Genomic DNA, 21,951 nt, shown 5'->3' with positions numbered 1-21,951 from the left:
TTCCATTGACGACCTATCGAAGGAGCATCATGTCTCTCCTAGCTCTCCCCAACGAGATCTTGTCTTTGATCTGTGAGTTCTCGGTGCTGTCCTATCTGCAACCCGATCGGCGGCTATACATTTCTTCAAGCAGATGCTATTCGTGTGGGACAACCCGGCAGGTCTTTCCGTGCCCACCCGCCCTTCTAGTCAACTCTGCATTTCGAGATACCGGTACTCGGTGTCTATATCGCCATGCCTTTATCGTGGTCCAGTTCGACCACCTGTGTCTGAGCAAGGATCCTGCAACGGATCTCATCAACCGGAGAACAATTCTCCCACTCATCCACAATCTCGAGTTTTTCATCCGGAGATGTGGTGCCATTGAGGCGAGGCTGTTGCGGTCACATGACCCCGAGACTCTATGCCGACCAAATTCACCACCATGCTTCACCTTCTCCGAGCTGAACGCCAGCCTTCCCAACCTCAAGCAGGTTGCGTGGACTGTTGGCGTGTGGGGCAATCACCGGCTACACATTCCTTTGACCGACCCAACCCGCCCCAAAAGCCAGCGGCTGCCCGCAGGTTTTAATTCGTTGAGTTCCATCTTGACATATAAACGGATCTGGACACAGCGCATCACCCGATTCCGCATCTGGTTCCCACAGAACACTACTAAAGAGCTCTGCGATCTCACTTACCGACGCACATCCAACGCGCCGACAAAGCAAGAGCTTGAAGGGCTGGTCGAGTCGCTGCGCACGCACGCTTTCATCAAGCCTCTCACAAAATTACCCAATCTTGAATCTCTCGACCTCTTCTTTTACACCTATGTCTCGTCTGTCTCCAATCATCCACCCCCAGGATCAGCGATTTATCCTGTCCGCACGCTTGTGCGCCCGCTTCGCGAATCATATCTACCCCCTGTCGAAGCTCCGCAGCTACATTCCCTATCGTTTGCCATGCGGAAAGAAAAGGACGAGATGGAAACCTTGTTGAAGACCCTGAGACTTGTCTTTGCCAACCTCCCAACTGTGAACTTTTGGCGTATTCGATATGGACATGTGATGAACAACGCGTACGAGAAGATCGAGTTTGCTTGATTTTCGGAATAGGGGAGCTATTGGGTTGTCCACCCAAAGCTGTTTGTCCCCCCTCACAAGAAGAGTCAGTGTCTATGATATCAACTGACAAGATGATGACAACATGAATTGATGATAGAACAATGGAGCGCAACCTCTTGGATCCACTTGGATCTAGGAAATTGGGACCAATGGGTGTTTTTACAATCCAGTTGGTAAGACAAGTGGTCTCCTGCTTATTTTGAGGAATCTCTGCCTATAACGAAATCACAAGACGTTTTTAGCAGCGGATTGGGTGAATTGAAAACTAACGACAAACGCTCAATGATATGAATACTATGACCTGTAGCATGCCCAAACGGAGGTATCTAGAAAGATCCAAAGCTCCAACGCCAATCGACATGCATATAAACTAATTATTTAGCAAACGACCTCAGCCATTCCAAGCCTCGCTTTGGTTTGTGACCATCGCCATCACAGAACGTTGATGAAAACTGGCCCGAACACTGTATTCTCCGCCACCGTTGCAATATCAGTCAGACCTTCGCCAGCCGCCACAACTGCAATAGTGAGCCCGAATAAGCTATTCTCCTCGAACGGGAAGTTAGCTGTGAACTGGACCAGATCATCACTGACACCGGTAATGGCCAAAGTTTGGTTGATAGGGACGTTCTGTTGGTTGATCAAGATCAAGCTGAGACCTTGGCCGTTGGGATATTGGCTCCATACCTCTTCAGCCGGGATTGAGAAGGATAGTGTGGTATCTTGAGCTGTGATTTGGGTTGCCGGTGTCTCCAATGATAGTACCCCGTACGTGGGCAGGTTGATGGTATTGGCGTTAGGGCACGAGCCGGGAACGACAAAGTTCTGGTTGATGGCATTGAATGCAAACTCGCGGGCTGAAGCAGTCAAAAAGGCGTTGGCCGATGGCACCTTGCCGAGCAGAGAGCGATAATACCCATCCTGCTCGCCTTCTTGGCCGATGACCGAGGCCACTCCTCGAATTAAACCACTATCACCATTTTCTCCAAAGTGCGTCACCACATCGCCCAGAGTGCCGAGGACTACATCAGTAAACTGAGATGCCACGGCGATGGCGTCCTGAAAATTGCTCACGGGAGCCACATACTGGCAAGGCTGGATTGGGCCAGCGTTGAAATGTGTCAGTGCTCCATTGGCGTCCAAGGCATGCAATTGCTCCTGAGCCTGCACGGCTGTGATGGCGTTGATGGCTGCTTGCCGTTCATTGGGATCTTCAAATTCATAGCCAGGGATGTTGTTTGTAATGTTGGCTAGAAGTTCAGTGAAGAATGCGACTTCCCACAGCTCATTGAAAGCAATCAGGCGAAGGGAAAGAAGATCATCTTCTGCTGGGGCGGTTGGTGGTGGTGGCCCATTGGGCAAAGTGCCATGGGCCTGGTTGAAGAGACTTGCTTCTTGTTGAGAACCAGCCACTATGTTGGGAAAGCCGTTCGACAATGGAAAACTGAACGGGTTCCCGGCACTAGCATCCCTGCGCTGACTTTCTGAACGAGCTTCGCGGGAAAGCCTGGCGACTGGTATGGCTGACACGAGAGAGGAAAGTGCTAAGGAGCCAGCAATGGCTACTGAATGGACATGCATGGCTGGTACTTTTGGTTTCTGGGTGCTTAAAAGCCGAGAGCAGAGATTGGAATGAGTAAAATCAACCGGAGCTTATCGAGTGAGTCTGAGTATCAGGCGTATAAGGAAGAGTTGTTGATGTGTGCTTGTGTCAATGTCCTGGTCAGAATCCAAGACAGTAATGGTGATCTATATAGATGCACAGCTAACTATCAACGCACTATACAAGATGTGACGACGTCACTGCGATATTGGCCATTTCAATAGGTAGGTTTCTATGTATAGAACATTTGTCCTGGGTGCAGATGGTGCACGCGAGATTTAATCCGACTAGGGAATTCAAACCATATGAAAATGCGACATTTCTACCTTGCCTAATGAGTGAAAGAAACATATGACCTTTTCGAGATCAAGCAATTGCCCAACTATTGCAGTGTTACTTTGCAATAATAATTTGCACTAAGGTAAGATCTGGGACCAAAAGGGGGCCCCTCGGGCCTGTGCGCAGACTCGTTCCAGAAACCCCTCATACGACTTAACGAAAAGCACAGGCCTCCTTCGCATCGGAATCTGCTATTCTCACCTGTTCCATATTTAGAGTTTGATCTCACATCGGCTGGACACGCCCAAATGTACTCACCATGCTAGCCTTAGATCTGGACAGAGGAAGTATCTGTTTGGTCGGCGTCATGGGTAAGTTTGTTGTTGTTTCCATAGACACGTTAGGCACAAGGGATTTTACCCATGACTACCTAGGTATGGACTGTGTGGTGTATTTTGGTATACTTCCAGAACTGCCATCTTTGGCAAAGTCCCTTGGTACCTCTACTTAAGCGTAGGAATGGCGCGAGTTGCATGAGCTTATTGGATTTATTGGTCCATCTGCTCGGCCAGCAGAGGTACCTTTCCGCTTCCGTTACTAATATTCACGACCGTGCATGTTTTATACTACGCATCGCTAACCACAGGGCCTCGATAGGCATAACCTTGCGAGTAGTCCCATGTTAGGATAATGGGATTCTGAACAACGCTGGGGTTTACGGGGAAATCAGTATAGGTACGGTACCTGAGGAATAATGACAAGTGTAGCCTGACCTGTCTTTCGCGCATGGCATTACCATCTACTGGTATATAGTTACTATTAAGAGACAGTGTCTCCCCGCTGCCCCAGAACAACAAGTCTGTCAAACACTGCTGTGATCTCCGCCTATGGGGGCTTAGACATCCATGGGAGCGATCTTGGCAGGTTAAGAGGAGTTTTATCGACGCCGATACCATGTGTCACGTGACGTCACGTGGTACTCGTCACATGACATGATACAGACGGCGGGAGCACCCTCCACCGTCATATCCTTTTCCTCCTCCTCTTCCTCTCTTTCTCTCCCTTTAGCAAGCAACCTAGAGATTAGTCACAGGACTTCCATAGCTATTATAGCTATCATTTCAGTCATTGAGACTGTACTTCCCCTATCCTTCGTTCCTGTTGTTCTGCGCTTCTCAGCGTGTCTGTCGCTATCCTGCTACATGACAAAGGACAAAGCTTTATGATAATCCCACAACTATTATCATTAGACTCCCTCACAGTCATATGCAAGATTATACTACGTTACAACTTACTAAATACGAAAAGACTTCGCTGGTCCCAGTCCTTATATTACTCCTAGACGGCGAGCAAAGATCTTAGAATACTACGCACCTTCCTATCAACTTAAGCAGGCATTATCACGTACCCTATCATCCCTGTATTGGAAAGATGAGGACGCAGCATTCTTATCCACCTTGACACCTACTCACTCGAGAGTCTTCGCTGTGCGTAGCTCACCTTTCTCCAGTCCGCTACCACTGTCTTTTTCTCTCTCCCGCGGATCAAGATTCTCCATAATCTCCCTCTCTGCATTCGCCACATTTCCACCAGATCTTTGCAAGATCTCATCATACGTCCTCTCATTCTCTTTCACCAACGGACTCTCACTGCAAAACAACAAGTTGATCTCCTCCAAACTTCTGCCCTTTGTCTCTGGAAAGAAGAACCACACCAGAGGCACACTCCCGAAATTGAAAGCGCCAAATACAACGAGCGTCTTCCATCCCAAGGCAGCAAACATGGATGGGATCACCAAAGTAGTAGTTCCACAGCCAACAGCCCATCCAAACACACCGAATGCATTGCCGCGCGCACGCATCTCTTGAGGCCAAATCTCAGTGGGATAGATGAAAGCAATCATCAAGACTGTCTGGGCGAAAAAGAAGGTGTAGATGAAGACCATGGCGACGGAAGCTGCTCCATAAGAGCCTGATTGAGCTGGGTGGAGTTCACCAAGACGTGACAGACCACCTGAGAGGATTAATACAGCACCTTGTACGATGAATCCGAAGAGCAGTGATGGCCGACGACCAAAGCGGTCAATGGTACAGGTCGCAGCAAGTGTTCCGAGGATGCCGACAATCTGAATGATACCGGCCAGTAATGACGACTTCTCGCTGGAGAAACCAGCTTGTTCAAACATAATGCCGGCATAGACAGTAATGGCAAGGATGCCAGTCCATTCCATCATCATCATGATACCCACAGCAAGTCCAATGCGGCGGCCAAGGTGCAATTTGCCCGAATGGCGACCCCAGAGGAAGAGGTTGTGGAGTTTGTAGCGGGAGCTACGAGCTGAGGTAACGATAGCATCAAGCTGGGCAATCTCAGCTTGGATACTGGGATCGCTCAAGTCGGCATCTCCTCGGACTTTGGCAAGGATCTCAAGAGCTTCGTCACGGCGGCCGACCGTCAGTAGGTATCGAGGAGACTCTGGTAGGAAGCCCACCGAGCCTAGAACGATGGCAAGCGGGACAATTTGAAAGGCCAACGGGAACCTCCAGCGGAAGTCTGTGGTATTGTTCCGTAAACCGTAGCCGACCCAGTAAGCAATCACAATACCAACATAATTTGCCGCAAAGACAAGGGCAAATGTTGCACCGCGGTTGTGGGCTTGAGCGAGTTCGCTGACCCAAGCCGGGATAATCTGAGGTGCGTCAGTGCTGTTTCACATTCAACGCGGAGATCTCATACCGTGTTGATAAACCCTATACCCAAACCACAGATCGTCCTCGCCACAATTGTCATATTGTCACTCTGCGACGCAGCCTGTAAAGCTCCCCCAACAATTGCGAGAAAACTTCCCAGCGCAACAGCTTTCCTGCGACCGTAGAGATCTCCGATCTTCCCACCAAAGAAGCATCCGAACATGGCGCCAAAGTAGTACACGGCTACAAGGCCGCCTTGCTTTGTAGTGTTAGTGACTCTGCCATCAGCGCCAATGCCAACAATATCAATGTAGCCTGGTACACCGTTGACTGCGCCCATAACGCCTTGGTTGTAACCTTCAAAGATGAAGGCGACAGCAGAGAAGAGGTTGAGAAGCCAGAGCAGGGCAGACCCCGGAAGGGTCCTCCATGGTTTGAATGCCATGACAATGAGTCGGCCTTGGTGCAAAGGCAAGAAATAAAACCAGGAAGGCGGTCGTGTGAGTCCTCTGGCAAAACAGCGGTAACACTGGAAAGTGATGCTGCTGCGTGGCCTTGAGAGAGCCAGATGTCCGATTTATATACTCGCATGGCCTTGGGGTGTGTATTTGACACCTTGACCACCTGGGACGGAACCTAACTTCCGAAGAACAGCTTATGATTCGACCAGAACAAACAACTCCGTAACTCGAGTTGGAAAGCATTCACCCACCAACCAACAGGCCATTCGGTGGGGTACGGGGTACGAATAATTCAATCCTGGAGGTGGCACCTGCTGTCCCACCAAAGCCATGTGCTCAGAGATCCTAGTCCAGCCGAATCCAAAATTTCCTTTAAACCACTCTCGAGGTCAGCGGGTGGGAGATTATGGAGTTTTCCATCTGCTTAGCCCCCTCGGCCGTACGCCAAGTGGTTCAGAGGGACCACAGGACCACGAGAAACGAGGAGAGTTTTAGGTAATCAGGCGAAGACAGTCGCCTTTTAACCGTTTATACGAATAACCTTTCAAGCGTCTAGCCGAGTGGAGTAATTTAACGCTTGGGCCATGTGGAGGACAATCATCACACGTGACATTGGTCATGTGGTTATATTCGATCAGGGTTTGTGTAGAGAACAAAAAGCGATGAAATCACTGGTATCTGCCTTTGCAGCGACGCATCAACAGTAACATGGCTGTAAAGATCTCAGACCACAGTGGACATGAAGTTGAACACGGGCGGAGGAGACTGTCCACTGGTGTACGCCTGCATTATTACACAGCAGGCTCGGGACCAGCGCTACTTTTGCAGCATGGCATACCCAAAACATCCTACTACTGGCGAAAAGTCGTACCGCGTCTGACTAAGGACTTCACTGTCGTTGTTCCAGATATGAGAGGCATTGGTGACTCAACTCATCCGGATTCAGGTTATGATATGCCCACCGTGGCTGATGACATTGCCGAATTGATGAAACAGCTGGGCCATGAAAAGTTTCATATTATTGGTGAAGACTGGGGGGCGGCAGCGGCCTATCAGGTTGCTGTTCGACATTCGACGAGAGTTTTGAGCCTAGTATTTCAGGAAATGCTGCTCCCAGGCTTGGGTCTGGAGGAATGGGCAACATTTGACTCTTCGAGGCCAGAAACACATCTGTGGCATGTTGCATTTTATCACGTACGGGATGTTCCTGAATTGTTGATAACTGGAAGGGAGAGGGAGTACTTTACCTGGTTAGCGAATGCAAGAAGGATGCCTTGATATAAGCTGCTAATTTCTGCCACAGGTTTATCAAGAATGAGGCACATGATCCAACATCGATCGATGATGATGCTATTGAAGAATATGTCAGAAGTGCATCGCAGCCTGGTGGAGTGAGAAGCATCTGTGCTATTTGTATGTTCGAAATTCGTCCATTAAGAGTATGCTGACGCCCTACAGACCGAGCCACGGAGAGAAACGTGCAGGCAAATAAGGACTCTGCCAGATCAAAGCTTCAACTGCCTGTACTCGCCATCGGCAGCAAGGACTTTATCGGCCAGGAGGTCGAGAAGCAGATGATGAATGTTGCCAGTAATGTTCAATACCAAGAGCTCAAGTATGGGCACCAGCTTGCAGAAGAATGTCCGGACAAGCTATCCGACATCTACCTAGACTTCCTTAAGTCTCTGTGAGTTTAGTTTATCAGTGTTGGTATCATGTTGGTGCCACAAGGTTGAGAAGCGTGACGGAAAAGTATCATGGCGGGAATGTAAAAAGGTCAAGGAGCTAAGCAGCCTCAGTACTGAATCGCACGCATGATTCGCGTAAAGAGGGAGATAATCTTTCTGGGTCTCCTTGAGCGTTGAACCGTTATACAATAGTATATCTAGTTGTGGATGCAAAAGCTAATAGTATGGTTCCCCTCGCTCCTACGCTAATACCGCCAGACTTTCTCAAAGATGGAGGCCTATGCCGAGAGAAATCTTGCAAGAGACATTGACTTGACTTCAGGATATTCGACTTCTCCAATTGTATTATTTTGACTGTCCTGACCATATTGTGTGTATCGGCCAGCGATATTGCACCACCGAAAACAAGCCTTACCTCTCCAGGTGTGACAGCAGAACATAAGTCCCTACTCTAGTGTTATGATCGAAACTGGAAGCAGTATCTATCAAAGGGGCTTCCTCGATAGAGTGGATGCAAGATTGTGACCAAGGTGGCAAAGAGAAAATGTGATTCGTTTGATATACTAATACACCAATGCACGATTGCCTTATTACATGGCATACATGGTCAGGGTTATGTGGACTCGTTCTCCATCGACCAAGTTCTCCCTGTTCGGGTACTAGGTAGTGCTTTTCCCTTTCTTCCGTGTGAATGATTACCGATCTTTTTGGGTCAGTTCGAACCATCATACAAACCATTCATGGTATTAACGAGAGATTTTTGACCTCATTAAAAGCCGAAGGAGGATCTAGCATTGCTATTAATACTCAAGTTACGGGTGGTTAATTAATAAATATAGCGGTAAGGGGGGCGTAGTCTCTTAGGCCTTATAGCGCGTATAGGTTAGGTACCTAGTTATATAGAGCTTAGCTATCAAGTTAGGCCTGGCCCTGTTAATAACCGCTCTAGGTAAAGCGCGCGCCCGGAGGGCTAGACTAGGGGGTTACGGTCTAGCGACGCTGCTTTTAACTGACTACGTTGGTTTATTAGACGGACTCCCTACCGGCCTCGAGGCCACGACGAAAGGCCCCGCGAACTAATTATTGTCGTCCTCGACGATCCCACCGGGGTAACCTAGCTTGCTAGGTCGACGTCACCCTCGTCCGCAAGGGGGTTGAGCTGGCCGTGGATTCACCTCCTCTTGGCGCTCCGCGGGTTCGGACAGGAGCTCTACTCAATTCGATTCTTACTCTGCTTCGGAGATAATACTACTATGTACCTTGTATTATCACCTTTGATTTCGTTCGCCATGGCCCTCGTCATACTGGAAGGTATTGCTCTTGTCTCACCCTTAACTCCTTTGCGACTTTGCTGTCGGGTAGCTATACCAAGAAGAAAGACGTCACCAGGATCTTCACTTTCCGGAACTGTCATGGCTATTTCATCTTTACGGTCGCATAAACGTCGCGGGATCCGTAACAATGTCCTCGATTGGCCGGTCAGAAGCTAGGCAACAGAATGAAAGGACAAGATTGTATTCCTATTCTGTGTCTCCATGGTATTCAGCAAGGATACTAGGCACTACTCAGGTAGGCACGATGTAAGGCCATCTTTTTCGGCATTTGATAGCCTTCTTATGGCGGAGTTCGCAAGTGGGAACATCTTTTACCTATGTTGTGCCTGGAGGCCTTGACTCGTGGGCTATTTAAACAACTCAAGAAGCCCGTCGTATGATCTGACTTTCAGCACTTGAAAAAGGTCCCATCTTACATCAGTAGAACTCCTCTTCAAAATGTTGGCCAGTAAGTTCTTACGAGCTGTCCTTGGTTTGTATATACTTGCGATACCTACCACTTCATTTCCTACATTGACTGAAGCCAACTACGAATATGTTGTTGTTGGGTCGGGAGCAGGTGGTGGCACTGTGGCGTGAGTCTAGCACCTTGAATCATCTCAACCATTTTTAAGAGACGACATTGACATACAGGGTATCTCACACAACAGAGCAAGTTTGGCTCGGAAAGGACACACGGTTCTGCTCCTGGAGGCTGGAGGCGATCGTGGAAGTGATTTACTACAGCAAATGCCTCGATTGTACGTATTGAGCAATGATACCCTGATATACCACTCGTTGATGGTGCTGATATGCCTCAAAGCTCGGCAGTCGCCGCCGAGAACGATGAAATGTCGTGGAGATTCTGGGTCAGGCATTTCCGCAACGAGACACAGGGTCGCAGGGACTCGAAATTCAACTATCTCCTACCAGACGGTTCCGTGTATACTGGACTCGACCCACCAGAAGGTGCGGAGGCGTGAGTTTACAACTTCCTTAATCTTGACTGGCGTTGCAACTTCTGCTTTGCTAACATCGCACATAGCCTTGGAACGTATTATCCCCGTGGAGCCACGGTTGGTGGAAGTACCCAAGTAAACGCGATGGGCTTCCAAAAGGCCCCGGATCACGATGTAAGTAAAATTCGATTGAATTTTTAGTGGTCCCAACCCCTCTGCGGCACAATACTGACCAGCACGGACAACATAGTGGAATTATATTGCTGAGTTCACCGGTGACGATTCATGGTCTGCAAGCGCCATGGAACGGTACTTCATCGCTGTGGAGAATTGCACATACCTTCCCAGAGGTTCGGAAGGACATGGATTTGATGGATTCATCAGTGTATGTCTCTCATAGCCGACGGAAACCAGCCAGATATGTGGCGCTAATACTACGGACCAACAGACAAACCGCAACAACGTCAGTTACATTACCAGCCGTCCAAGCGTGGTTGAGGTACTTTCCAATTGGGCTAGAGGATCCGAAGGGATCGAAGTCCAGGGTACCGAGGATCTGGTAGAGCTCTTGGCCCGTGATACCAATCATCCAGACCATCACTACAACCCAGGTGTCTTCATGGACGTCTCGGCGACAGACGAGATGAGGCGCCGTTCTGGCGCTTGGAGCTATATCACTGAGACTATCTCAGCAGGATATCCCCTTACCCTCAGCACGCACTCTTTGGCTACCAAGGTCTTGTTTGAAGACGTCCGCGGAACAGTCAAAGCTGTAGGTGTCGAGTATTTGGAAGGGGAAGGCCTCTACGGAGCTGATAGGCGATATGATCCGTCGCAAACGGGAACTCGACGGGTAGCCCTTGCGCAGAGAGAGGTCATCGTGGCTGGTGGTGCATTCAACACACCCCAGATTCTCAAACTGAGTGGTGTTGGCCCTCGTGAAGAACTAGAAGACCTGGGTATCCCCGTTGTTGTTGATCTTCCAGGGGTGGTAAGTGGAACTCCATCAGAATCTGAAGTGAGGATGATCCTGATTTTTTGGCCCAGGGAGAGAACTTGCATGACCACACTGAAGGTGTTTTCGGCCTCAACGCTTCTGCACCATGGGAGAACGCCCCAACGGAGACGTGCGACTCTGGACTAGGCCTAGAAGACCCATGTCTTATGGAATGGCAGACCTCAGGCGCAGGGCCTTATGGCGAGGCTGGAGCACCGCTCAGTGTGAGATTTCGATCTAGCTTCAGCGAGACTGAACTCGTCGATGTGTGGCTCTTCGGAACGCCCAACTTTCTCTTTCGGGGGTTTTACCCAGGGTATTCGAACTCGACCCCATCACCCGCCAGCTGGACTATGTCGATGATTAAGATTCATAACCCGGGGCAGCCTTCCACTGGATCGGTGACTTTGAGAAACACTGATCCACGGCAACCTCCGATCATCAATTTTGACTGGCTTGAGGGAGAGAACGGTGACCGCGATGTAGCAGCACTTGCTGAAGCCGCAGCATTCCTCGAAGATGCTTTCGACGCTGTCTCCGAGCCACATTCGCCCATCACCAGACACCAACCACCCATTGGCGCCGATGTGGGCCAGAATATCAAGGACGAGGCCTTTGGCCACCATGCTACCTCGTCCTGTAGCATGGGCCAGCAGGACGACCTCAATGCCTGTGTTGACAGCAGACTTAGAGTCCTTGGGGTTGACGGACTAAGGGTGGTTGATGCTTCCGTATTTCCCTTCACCCCAAGCGCATTTCCCGTGCTGGCCGTTACTATGTTGGGGCATAAGGCGGCTGACTTGATCTCTGAGGATGCCACTGCTTAGGACAGGCCTCTTGGGTGAGGGTGGATCACTTGCGCGAAGATAGGAGTGGGATTCTTTAGGCATAAGCAAGTACATTTCTCGACCCTATTTGCGCCTAAGTATGAACACATTAAATGGAAAAACGCCTTCCAAGCCATTGGGACATTGCCCGTCATTTCATCAATACCCAAGAAATGGAAATGAGCTCTTCAAGTTGGAACCATGATTCTCCCGCTTTTCTTGCCAGATATCCCGCATTTATCCTTGAATCTGAGATATGGTTGCAGTTGACATACCACCGTGGAAGCTGACTTTGACTCCATGCTTTGTTTTGAGATGTCTCTGTACTGCGTCCGAACGCGTGGAGCTGTAATTGCAATATCGACACTGGATTTTGTTGATGCGTGCATGGCGGGACTGAATATGGCGGTCAAGTCCTCGCTTTTCTGCGAATGATTGACCACAGTCAAGGACAGTGCATGAGAAAGGCCTGTTGTGTTTGAGCAAGTGCCGATTCAGTTCATGTCGCTTTTGAAATACACGCGGGCAGTGACTGCAGTTGTACACGGTGCAAGCACTTTCTGGCGGCGTCAGCCTGGCAGCTTTTGTCTTGGGATTCGCTTCATCGTCACTAGAAGAGAGGTCTATCACTTGATTGTCAAGAAACAGGCTCCCGGGGTAGCTCTCGTAGCCAAGGTCGGTGGGGAACAGCTGGAAGTCCGCGCCAACCCAGTCCTCCAGCCCCGAATCTCCGTTGAGGATTTCGTAATCAAGGCAGGGCAGCGTGGAAAAGTCGGAGCTAGAGAATGAATCCGGAGTTGCATTGTACTCGGTAAACTGAGGCTCGGCGGGTTTCGAGGGTTGTACGGTATCAAATTCGTAGATCGGGTTAGAAAAGTAACTTTGAGCATGAGATGCGACCATAAAAATATCGTCGCCATACGTCATGGGTATTGAATCAGCCATCTCGAGCAGCTGTTGCTGCTGGTAAGTGTTGGAGGGTGCCATTTTGGGATGGCAGCTGAAATGGGGAGAGATAGTTAATCAGTTTGGCCAAGATTGTAGGGTCTGATAGAGGTCAACCGACGTATTCAGACCCAGTTCGAGGGATTGGTGACTTGAATGGGGCTATGTAACATGTAGGGGTGGGTTGGAGGAGGATGTTCAACCAGCGTGTAAATCTTGTACGCTAGCTGAACATCAAAGCGGGTATCTCTAGGGCTGTTCCAATGGTTCAAATGTGAGTAGTCTCATTCAGAGAAGTGGTGCCAACGTGCGCGGATTCGTGCTCGATGGCGGAGCCTCGGGATCCGGCGCTCAGGAAAACCGGAGCTTTTGATTGTCATCAAAGTGTTTGACTTGACATTGTCGTTGCTATTGGAGATTCTTCGTTTTCCTTTTGCGAGGATGCTACTCAAGTCAAGTGGGATGGGATGATTCTGGTGGGCAACAATGTAGCACTCGAGCGCCTTTAGACCTTGTGGGCTGTATGATGAAGTTCGAAACCCATGTCGACGACGATGCTGCTGTATTACATGGCGAGACCGGTCCTTCTGCCTCGAGTATCTGCTTGACGGACAAGTAGTGCACCGCCATGCGCCTGATATCTTGGGAAAGTCCACTTCTTGTGAAATCCGGGAATTGATAAGCGTCTAGAACATGTTAATTGAGTGTCGAGCAGTTGGCTAGGAAATATTGTCTCTCACATTGACAGGCCTGAGCGAAACATCATCTAATACCTCCACCATGGGGTAGTCCACGAGATTGTATAAGCCGCCCAGGGGAGCGTTAGTATCGACAGAGAACCAATCATATCTCAAAGAGCCTAGGACTGTATCGCCATATGGTAACCTATGGACCTCCCAAGTGTCATCCGGTGTGATGAGGAATTCCCCCAAGCCGTCTGAATGCTCAGCCATGATGGAGAAAGGATTGATAAGGGAGGCTGATGGATGAGATTAAGATGAAGGGAGAAAACAATCAGGCAATATGGCAGGGAATGGTTTTCGTTTTGTATGACTCCAAGGCGACTGAGGCGGGGCTGATGCACTGCCCACGAAATGTGGCCGACCATCCGAAAGTAGTAAGCGCCGATCTCATAGCAAACTTGATTTGCTAGTCTTTGGTGTTGAGTGGGGTTGCTTCTCTCTAGCGTCAGGTGTTTTTGGTAGGCCACAATTCTGCATCTTAAAGGATTATCATTCGATGGGCTGAAAGTGAAGAAGCCTCTATTCCTATGAGACCAGACTTGGGCATAACGTCAGGTAATGCAGTTCATCGCAGGCCACTCTTTCGTTGTTTGGCTCCTCAAAGTGCGTCTCATACCTAACATGTCGCCCTACAAAGCTTCACTAAGTGACATAAGCTCGGCTGTAGGCATAGTTGTATTGTAATGTCACTTGAACAAAGCTGACGACAATACACTCGCGGATGCACTTATGGCGAAAACGCTCAAAGAAATGAGGAATTGTTGGACCTTACAGAAATCAATTTAAGATCTCCAAGTAAGTGTATTCAGAGGTGAGCGTGGCTGAACACGGTGATCAGCGGGATTGCATTGTTCACATCTGAACAAAGACCAAGACTAAACTCGTTAACCTGGAGACTTGGAAATATGACCAGTCATTGACTCGCCATGCCAAATATATTTCTGTCTGTATGTATCTCAACATGAAGATACTTAGAGGAGCATGGCTCTGTTTCTTGGTGTTTCTCACTCCTTCTGCTGCTCAAACTGACCGGGCGCGTACATACTCTTCGTGGAGACGAGGGGGAAATGACGAAGCCATCGAGGTCGAGCAGATATCGACCCTAATAATCAACTCAGTCACAGACCTAATGCAGAAGCGGTCTCCGGCAGCCACTGCAGACCCCGGTCTGGATATCGACCTTGTGAAAGATATTGGCGCCACTGGGGGCCCGGACGTGGATCTGGCAATGGACTTCACTATTGGCGATGTCGCATCCGCAGTACATACGACACCATCGCTTCAGCGGAGGTGGGGACGAGGTTGGCGTGGAGGTGCTTCTGCGGAGCGACCCGCTGCCTCGGATGCAGGATACACTGGCGGTGGAGGGTATTGGGGTTACCATAGTTCTGCCTTTGGGTCAGGTGTGACAGCAGGGGTGAACTCTGCTCAAGGGATTCCTGCTACGGTGATTTCTACAGGATATCAGAGCGCCCCTAGTGGCGCGACCGAAGGAGCAAGAACAAAAGAGAACTCACCTCCATCGATCACACCTTCAGCAAGTCTGCCTCCAGCAAGTCCGCCTCTAGCAAGCTCACCTCCAGCAAGCTCACCTCGATCAAATCCACCCCTTCAATCTATTTCAACGTATAACTCCGCAGGAAATAAGGACGACGGAGGAATTACGGTTACCGTCACCAGCACATTAGCTCCGACTCAAACCAAGACAATGACTATTTCATCAGTGTCAGGATCGCGGCAAGCTTCTAAGAGATGGACGGATCCAAAGTGATGTCCATGAATCATCCCATGATTAGATGATGAGGGCGAATATATTCTGCATTGTAAGCGAATGATGTGAAAGATGCACCTTCAAAGGCCAAAACAGCCATACGCCGCCCGCCGAGTCCATTCATCTAGGAGTAACTAGGTCAACTGACTGATATAATGTTGTCCAACGTTCAGACAAGATATTATACACAATGGATTCCTGTACAAAAAAAGCTCACTGGTTCAACAGATGATGCTAATCTTACAAAATGGTCGGGTAGAGCGTGCACCTATCTGACTCATGTCCAAGGCAAGCCGATTTGCCTCGCCACTTTTTCCGCAATGCCCTCGTAGTAGACAGTGTTGATCTTTTTGCCCGCAGCCTCCTCGCTGACAACAGTGGGCATGCCACGGTCCGCATCGGCACAGATCCTTGCATCAAGTGGCACATCACCCAAAAAGTTGACACCCAAGTCCTTTGCTTTGGCCTCAGCACCACCCAATCCATGCTCGGCATGCGAAAAAATCTTGGTCTCGGTGCCGCAGTGCGGACACACAAAGACGCTCATGTTCTGGACCATGCCGAGGACGGAGATGTCCATCTTGCGGAACATTGCGACACCCTTGACGGCGTCCTTGAGTGCGACGTCCTGAGGGGTGGACACCACGACGGCGCCGTCCAACTCGACTTGCTGTCCTATGGTTAACTGAACATCACCCGTGCCAGGGGGAAGATCCAGCACCAGTACGTCCAGGCCTGGAGAACCCCAGTCGACCTCATGGAGGAGTTGCTGTAATGCCTTCATGACCATGAGGCCCCGCCAAGCAACTGGGGCCGACTCGCTTGGTAACAGATATCCCATACTCATGCTCTTGACGCCGTAGCTCGTCAGTGGTACTAGGAGATTGGTGTCGGGCGTGATCTTGGGTTCGAGGGCGTCAGAGAGGCCGAGGAGGGTCGGGATTGAAGGGCCAAAGATGTCAGTGTCGAGAATGCCTGTTCGGAGCCCATGGCGCGAGAATGACAATGCCAGATTGACCGCAAGTGTCGACTTGCCTACTCCCCCTTTTGCGCTGGACACTGCAATGGTGTGTGCGACGTTGCGGAGACGGCGCTTGGTGGGGAGCCCGCGTTGCGCGCGTGGTAACATCGGTGGTGGGCCTTTGGACTGCGCATTGCGAATGGCTGACTGACGGGGGAGATTCTGTAGGCAAGAGAAGAAGAAGTGGCGTGAGTGGCTTGATGTGATTATTCAATCTAGGAAGACGGCTTACCAGAGGATTCTCATGGCTGAGAGACCTCATGCAGGTGCTGAAGCATCTGAGCATCTTTGAATTGACGCAGCCGCGAGAGATTGCCAGGTTAAACTTCGAGAATTGGTGGTCTTTTCTCAAGGTTCAGGGCAGGAATTTGAGGTGTCCATGGTCGATAGGTTAACCATGGAACATGACTCAGGGACAGTTTTCTATGCGTTGGACTGGCATCTGAGCGGAGAAAGAAAGAGAGAATATCAAACAAAAAGTGTCAGTGTAAGGCTGATGTCATTCACAAATGGATGCAAGGCTGAAGAGGTCATTGAATTAGAGTAATTTCGTATTAGCCCTAGTCTATATCGGGACTAGATACAACTAGATATAACCAAAACAGAAAAACAAAGCCTTATTACACGTGCTTTGACGTACCAGTATATCTGTCGAGGATGAATTCCATTAACTACCTTACATCATGCCTTTACATAATCTGTACATAGTAAACAAGTCCAACAGAAGAGCTGAGAGTAAAAGAGTAGGGGTATCTCATTCACGCGACTCGTCAAACGCCATGCTCATACGATCTAGAGCAAACCACAACCACATGGACGGGAGCTGGTAGCTACCGCATGTATTCATCAAAATTTGCCTCCATGGATCCCAGCGCTGCTGGCAGCTTCACTTCCACTTTGCAGTCCTCCCACGAAAGATGTTCCCCAGACACCCACAAGGCCCCAAAGCCCCACTCTCCATCCTCGATAGAGTCCTTCAAACCCTTGGCCTTTTCTCTTCCTCCTAGGCGCTTTGCCCATTAAAGCGGCAGCCTTGTCCTTTTCGGACTCAGAGTAGCCTTCTTCCTTGACAATGCTCCAGATTGTAGGTAGAATACCTCTGTAGGATTGAGGTACAGGAACAATGGTTGCTATGGCTTTCCTCTTTGAGGACGAGGTGGGAAGAGATTGCCTTGGTGCCGTCCACGTGGCGATCTGGGCGCGGCGAAGAATCGTCTCTAGTGGGAACTTGATGGACAGATCTAGGGCTGAGCTGGCAAATGTGGCTAGACTCCAGCTGGCTGGATTCATGGCTGGATCCAGTCCGAGGTATGATTTTAAAACAACAGGTGTGCTGGTAGAGATTAATGTGGGAATGGTTGACGAAAAGAAGGTAATAGGAATGAGGTGGGAAGGGATCAAGTATGCGGTTGGGAGGGTCCTCAATGTTCCAAGTAAAGTTCTTGGTTCTTGGCTCGCAGGTGTGAGAATGAGACGAGTCCGAACAGCATCGATTGGAGCCAGCACCAGCGACGAGAGAGCTGTGGCTGCAGTTGCGATCAAGACAGTTGCGACAGGGGTGGTGGAAGCGAGGATTGAAGTATCCGGCATTGACCCTGATGACAACGGAAGCAAAATGTCGTTCTCTGCCACACCAAACACAGCTCCCAGAAAACTTCTGAAAAACGTCTCTAGTGTCCTGAGTAGTATATTGTACACAAATGTCGAATTCGTTGCTCGCCACATGGCCAGTGCGCCGCTGTCTGACGAGAGCGCTGAGAGAGCGTCAATCAGTGAATGCGGGTTCTTTAGGGTCAGGTGGCCATCTCGGGTCTTATTTGGACGCTGTGGCCCTGAATCAGAAAATTGTTGCGACGGGCGCCCCCGTCTCCCGCGCGGAGGGGAACGACCTGAGGTCGGTAAACCCGTGGGAGCACTGGAAGTGAAGTAATTTGGTTCATCGTCCGAGGAATGTTGGTATTCATCGTCATAGCCATAGCCGGCCTCAATGTCCTCCTCTTTCAGGCTCGATTGTCGGCGGTGTGCCAGGTCGCAATCATCTTCCTGTGCGACCCTGGTCTGTAAGATGAGCTTTGCAACCTCAAACGGCTGAGCGAAGACGACACTGGTGTATTTCCACAAAGCTTGGTCAAGGATCGACTTGGCCGACACCTTCAGCGAGGGTGAAGCATCGGAAATGTAGTCGGAGTAGTCTAAGTCGGGGAAGGAGAAAGATGAGCCTGTAGATGCCTTGGAGGCAGATGTGGCGTTGGCTGCAGCATCTGAGGTTCCGATCGAGGGTGGTATGTAGTAAGGGCGCAGGGGATTCGGTGTGTGTCGCGGGTCTTGCATCATGGAACCAATTCGAAACCTGGATGCAAAAAGGTGTGTCTATCGCCGGGTGTGGTTCTGTCGAGGTCAGGGTCGTAAATGGGATCAACAATCAGTTGATGGTGGAGAGAGTGACCTCTGGTCCCATGCAGTATGGGCGAATGGATGGTTTGGTTGGTGCGATCAAGGCAGACAAAACGTGATGGAATTCCAGCGGATCATAACGCCGCCTAAACACAGTTAAGTCACGTGTTTGCAATTCACGCTATCCAACAGGATCCCGTTCCTTTTACTACCACTACTCGTAGGTAGATGGTAGATGTTGTCTCGAGAATCGACATTCACTCATAAACAGGAGGACTATTGGAAATGATAAATGCTTATTTTCATGTATATTTTTATTTATTGATTGCGCCTGGTGTATTTAGGTGTAGCCCCCATACCCAATGATGCATGCGAGACGTGGCAGTTCGTAACCCTGATCGTAAAACAATGCTATTCCTCCTGCTTTCCTCAAATGACTTACTTGGATGTCTTCAATGACTTTGGCCAGATCAGTGTGTCGACCCGAAGATATGTCGCATAGCATGGCTATGGGATCGCTTCACGGGGATGGCCTTCATATCAAGCGTCGAAGACACCCCAGGAGTGCACACGAGGCCAGCTGCCATGTTCATCGAGACACTCCAAGTGCCTCCTGCGACACATCGCTTGAAAGAGCCACCATCCGCCGCACAGTCCCAGTCTCCATCGGTGCAGGAGCCGGAGGAATCGGGGGTCGTGGATCCGGAGGAGTTCCCTGAATTGTCAGGAGCCACCGGGGCAGGAGTACTGTCAGTAGCGACTGGAGCAGCTTCGCCGGTCACAGTCACGGGAATCACTGACAGGGCATCTGTAGCAATTGGAGCAGCATCGCTTGCAAAGACGGCAGGTTGAGTTGCAGCAGGAGCACCGGGACCGTAGGCAAAGGTGGGACTTCCACCATTGGGAGAGCCACCTGAGCCCCCTGGACCGCCTCGGAAGCCACCTGGAGATCCGCCTGGAGCGCCAGTCGCAACAGGGGATCCGCCACCGTTCCCAGCAGTCCCAGTGGGAGCAGAAGCACCGCCACCGTTCCCAGCGGTCCCAGTGGGAGCAGAAGCACCGCCTCCATTGGCAGAGGCACCGGTAGGTTGTTGAGGAGTGGTGTTGCCGCCACCAGCGCCGCAGGCAAGCTGGGTGAATGGACCTGCACCGACCGACTCGACAACAGCGCCAGGGTTAGGGAAGATGTAGTCAAAACTCTCCGGGGTGGTGCAGGTGTTGATCGATGCAAGATTGGCGACAAAGAGGTCGGGGAATGAAGATTGTCGCTTGGAGATCTTAGGAGCAGGCGCCCATCGCTTCTTGGACGCCACCACAGTCGCTGGAGCACAATTCATGTACATCTCACGATTGCCGACCTTGTTGAACCATGTCCACGCAAGGGTATATTCGCCTGGCGCAATGCCGTTTGGAATGCTGAATTGAAACGTCGATGCGCCAGTACCGTTGGGGTCGGCGGGGAGATTGCCAGGGACATTAGCCGGGCAGCCACCCTCGATGGACTTGATGACCATCCATTTAGAGTCCTTGGTCGGCTGAAGGTCGGTGGTCAGAGACACTTGACAAGATCCTCCACCATGCACGGCACTACCGGTGAAGGAGAGGGTCTGAGACTCGCCGATGGCCATAATGTTCTGCGCGCCCTCAGCGTCATAGACACCGGGACGCTGCTTGCATGGAAAGTCGGAACCAGATGCATCCAGAGGAGAGTTGTTCAGAGATGATTTGCCATATGGAACTGGAGATCGCATCAACATATGGCAGTTGGCTTCAAGGGCCAGAAAGAAGGTGGCGACAGCGGCCACGTTCATGTTGGCAAGCATGTTGAGGTTGGTGGTATTCGGTGCCGGCACAGAATATCGAATGATAGCTTAGGTTTGTTGTTGTTGTTGTGTGTGAGCAGGTAGCACAATCACTGTAAAATGTTATCAGAATGTTGAGCCTTGTATGGTCTGTAGGTTTGCTGATGATGACGATGATGATGTTGATGTTGTTGGAATATAGCCCGGCTCTGAAATAAAACAGGTTTACAGCTTTAAAAAGCAATTGAACATGCTTAACCAGACAAAGCAGGCAGTAGTGACAATGAGGGTGATAGAAGACAAGTAGGTGTACAATAGGGTATTGTTCCCTAGTGCTAATGCAATTGTTCTCCGGCGACAAGGAGCAAACTTGAACAAAGCAACAAAAAAGACATACCTTTGGTGAAGAGCAGCACAAGGAAGATCGTCTGTGAAGCTCAAAGGGTTGGATCGCAACTCAATGGAATTGGTCGCGGGCTAGGTCGGTAGCAACGGAGGCAGTCGCCAAGTATGGCTGATGAGCCGGTGATGGTTTTGGTATCGTAGTGAACGTTGTGAAATCGTAATGAATCGTAGTCGCGTGTCAAAGGAGTGGTGACTGTTGACTAGAACAGTGGGATTTCTGTCTGCGCCTGGCAGTAGAATGAGCGTGGAGGGAAATGAATGAAAGTGGTTTGCAAAGAGGAAGAGACAGGGCAAAGGACCATTCTGATGTACTCTGGACAAGTTATAGAATGAGCAAGGAACGTGACTGTGGATACCCCTGATAGGAAGAAGGGTAATGCTGGGTTAGGTGCGGTGAGCAAGGGGGGTTGTGAAACACAAGCATTTCATTGGCAAAGAGACCTGCCCATCCTTTCGGCGCGCCACGCAAAGGCAAACGTGATGCCTCCACCACCGGCGTGAGATGTCATTGTCGATGGACCAGTCGGAAGCTTGAGCCACCGCGTCGACAGACAGGGCTAGAGGTTTGTTGAACGGCGATGAGGAGCTTGGAACCAGGCAATGCAGGTAGCAAACATGATTCGAGGGACGAAGCTGGATCCAGATCAGTAGGCACAGACCTTGAAAGAGGAGCAATAGGGAGTTGCTGCGCCTTGGGATTGGTCACAAGGACAGTAAGGTGATCAGCATCTTCAAAGCTTGGTCGGCGGATGGGCAGCATGCAGCAAGACGTCAACGCCAGGTACGCACGACACACCAGGGTAAAGACATCTCAATGGAGCCCCTGGGAGCAGGCTGAAGCAAGCCAAATCGTGGAGGTGGAGAGATGTCAGTGATGGGTAGGCGAGGTGTGGTGGGATTGTAGTCAAGGAAAAAGAGAACAGATTTAGGGGTTGTGAGAGGGGGTTGAC

The 21,951-nt window shown here is 50.2% G+C and overlaps 9 protein-coding genes across 9 annotated transcripts; 3 read left to right on the top strand and 6 right to left on the bottom strand.

Moving 5' to 3' along the window:
• Window positions 1–29: 29 nt before the first annotated feature.
• Window positions 30–1,173, top strand: PV10_06712 (uncharacterized protein; the record flags this gene model as incomplete). Its single annotated transcript, XM_016371536.1, has 1 exon — window positions 30–1,173. The coding sequence occupies one exon, from the start codon at window positions 30–32 to the stop codon at window positions 1,080–1,082; it is 1,053 nt and encodes a 350-aa protein (XP_016223829.1). The 3' UTR covers window positions 1,083–1,173.
• A 116-nt stretch (window positions 1,174–1,289) lies between these two features.
• Window positions 1,290–2,920, bottom strand: PV10_06711 (uncharacterized protein). Its single transcript, XM_016371535.1, has one exon. The coding sequence runs from the start codon at window positions 2,682–2,684 to the stop codon at window positions 1,536–1,538; it is 1,149 nt and encodes a 382-aa protein (XP_016223828.1). The 5' UTR covers window positions 2,685–2,920; the 3' UTR covers window positions 1,290–1,535.
• Window positions 2,921–4,253: 1,333 nt separating this feature from the next.
• PV10_06710 (uncharacterized protein) lies at window positions 4,254–6,601 on the bottom strand. Its single transcript, XM_016371534.1, has 2 exons — window positions 5,722–6,601; window positions 4,254–5,674 (listed from the first exon to the last, which is right to left on the bottom strand). Exons 1-2 carry the CDS (start codon window positions 6,118–6,120, stop codon window positions 4,454–4,456), a joined length of 1,620 nt encoding a protein of 539 aa, XP_016223827.1. The 5' UTR covers window positions 6,121–6,601; the 3' UTR covers window positions 4,254–4,453.
• A 206-nt stretch (window positions 6,602–6,807) lies between these two features.
• On the top strand, window positions 6,808–8,094 carry PV10_06709 (uncharacterized protein). The gene is made up of 3 exons (XM_016371533.1): window positions 6,808–7,386; window positions 7,440–7,549; window positions 7,595–8,094. The coding sequence occupies exons 1-3, from the start codon at window positions 6,845–6,847 to the stop codon at window positions 7,825–7,827; spliced, it is 885 nt and encodes a 294-aa protein (XP_016223826.1). The 5' UTR covers window positions 6,808–6,844; the 3' UTR covers window positions 7,828–8,094.
• A 3,828-nt stretch (window positions 8,095–11,922) lies between these two features.
• PV10_06708 (uncharacterized protein) lies at window positions 11,923–13,856 on the bottom strand. The gene is made up of 2 exons (XM_016371532.1): window positions 13,606–13,856; window positions 11,923–13,551 (listed from the first exon to the last, which is right to left on the bottom strand). Exon 2 carries the CDS (start codon window positions 12,905–12,907, stop codon window positions 12,158–12,160), a length of 750 nt encoding a protein of 249 aa, XP_016223825.1. The 5' UTR covers window positions 12,908–13,551; window positions 13,606–13,856; the 3' UTR covers window positions 11,923–12,157.
• Window positions 13,857–14,569: 713 nt separating this feature from the next.
• On the top strand, window positions 14,570–15,379 carry PV10_06707 (uncharacterized protein; the record flags this gene model as incomplete). The annotated part of the gene is made up of 1 exon (XM_016371531.1): window positions 14,570–15,379. The coding sequence occupies one exon, from the start codon at window positions 14,570–14,572 to the stop codon at window positions 15,377–15,379; it is 810 nt and encodes a 269-aa protein (XP_016223824.1).
• A 34-nt stretch (window positions 15,380–15,413) lies between these two features.
• Window positions 15,414–16,882, bottom strand: PV10_06706 (uncharacterized protein). Its single transcript, XM_016371530.1, has 2 exons — window positions 16,633–16,882; window positions 15,414–16,562 (listed from the first exon to the last, which is right to left on the bottom strand). The coding sequence occupies exons 1-2, from the start codon at window positions 16,684–16,686 to the stop codon at window positions 15,657–15,659; spliced, it is 960 nt and encodes a 319-aa protein (XP_016223823.1). The 5' UTR covers window positions 16,687–16,882; the 3' UTR covers window positions 15,414–15,656.
• Window positions 16,883–17,029: 147 nt separating this feature from the next.
• On the bottom strand, window positions 17,030–18,848 carry PV10_06705 (uncharacterized protein). The gene has a single exon (XM_016371529.1). The coding sequence runs from the start codon at window positions 18,732–18,734 to the stop codon at window positions 17,247–17,249; it is 1,488 nt and encodes a 495-aa protein (XP_016223822.1). The 5' UTR covers window positions 18,735–18,848; the 3' UTR covers window positions 17,030–17,246.
• Window positions 18,849–19,071: 223 nt separating this feature from the next.
• PV10_06704 (uncharacterized protein) lies at window positions 19,072–21,873 on the bottom strand. The gene is made up of 2 exons (XM_016371528.1): window positions 20,994–21,873; window positions 19,072–20,709 (listed from the first exon to the last, which is right to left on the bottom strand). The coding sequence occupies exon 2, from the start codon at window positions 20,615–20,617 to the stop codon at window positions 19,265–19,267; it is 1,353 nt and encodes a 450-aa protein (XP_016223821.1). The 5' UTR covers window positions 20,618–20,709; window positions 20,994–21,873; the 3' UTR covers window positions 19,072–19,264.
• Window positions 21,874–21,951: the final 78 nt, after the last annotated feature.

Source organism: Exophiala mesophila (assembly GCF_000836275.1).
Source record: "Exophiala mesophila strain CBS 40295 unplaced genomic scaffold supercont1.4, whole genome shotgun sequence".
Taxonomy (NCBI): domain Eukaryota; kingdom Fungi; phylum Ascomycota; class Eurotiomycetes; order Chaetothyriales; family Herpotrichiellaceae; genus Exophiala; species Exophiala mesophila.
The sequence above is the reverse complement of the archived record's forward strand: the minus strand, read 5'-3'. Positions and strand labels throughout refer to the sequence as shown.

Bases quoted from the DNA above. Each gene is read 5' to 3' on its own strand.
- PV10_06711 (XM_016371535.1), bottom strand. From the start codon at position 2,684: ATGCATGTCCATTCAGTAGCCATTGCTGGCTCCTTAGCACTTTCCTCT.
- PV10_06710 (XM_016371534.1), bottom strand. From the start codon at position 6,120: ATGGCATTCAAACCATGGAGGACCCTTCCGGGGTCTGCCCTGCTCTGG. The intron at 5,675-5,721 runs GTATGAGATCTC...GACGCACCTCAG, and splicing joins GTATAGGGTTTATCAACACG to ATTATCCCGGCTTGGGTCAG.
- PV10_06709 (XM_016371533.1), top strand. From the start codon at position 6,845: ATGGCTGTAAAGATCTCAGACCACAGTGGACATGAAGTTGAACACGGG. The intron at 7,387-7,439 runs GTTAGCGAATGC...TTTCTGCCACAG, and splicing joins GAGAGGGAGTACTTTACCTG to GTTTATCAAGAATGAGGCAC. The intron at 7,550-7,594 runs GTATGTTCGAAA...GACGCCCTACAG, and splicing joins GAGAAGCATCTGTGCTATTT to ACCGAGCCACGGAGAGAAAC.
- PV10_06708 (XM_016371532.1), bottom strand. From the start codon at position 12,907: ATGGCACCCTCCAACACTTACCAGCAGCAACAGCTGCTCGAGATGGCT.
- PV10_06706 (XM_016371530.1), bottom strand. From the start codon at position 16,686: ATGCTCAGATGCTTCAGCACCTGCATGAGGTCTCTCAGCCATGAGAAT. The intron at 16,563-16,632 runs GTAAGCCGTCTT...TCTTGCCTACAG, and splicing joins TCAGCCATGAGAATCCTCTG to AATCTCCCCCGTCAGTCAGC.
- PV10_06705 (XM_016371529.1), bottom strand. From the start codon at position 18,734: ATGATGCAAGACCCGCGACACACACCGAATCCCCTGCGCCCTTACTAC.
- PV10_06704 (XM_016371528.1), bottom strand. From the start codon at position 20,617: ATGCTTGCCAACATGAACGTGGCCGCTGTCGCCACCTTCTTTCTGGCC.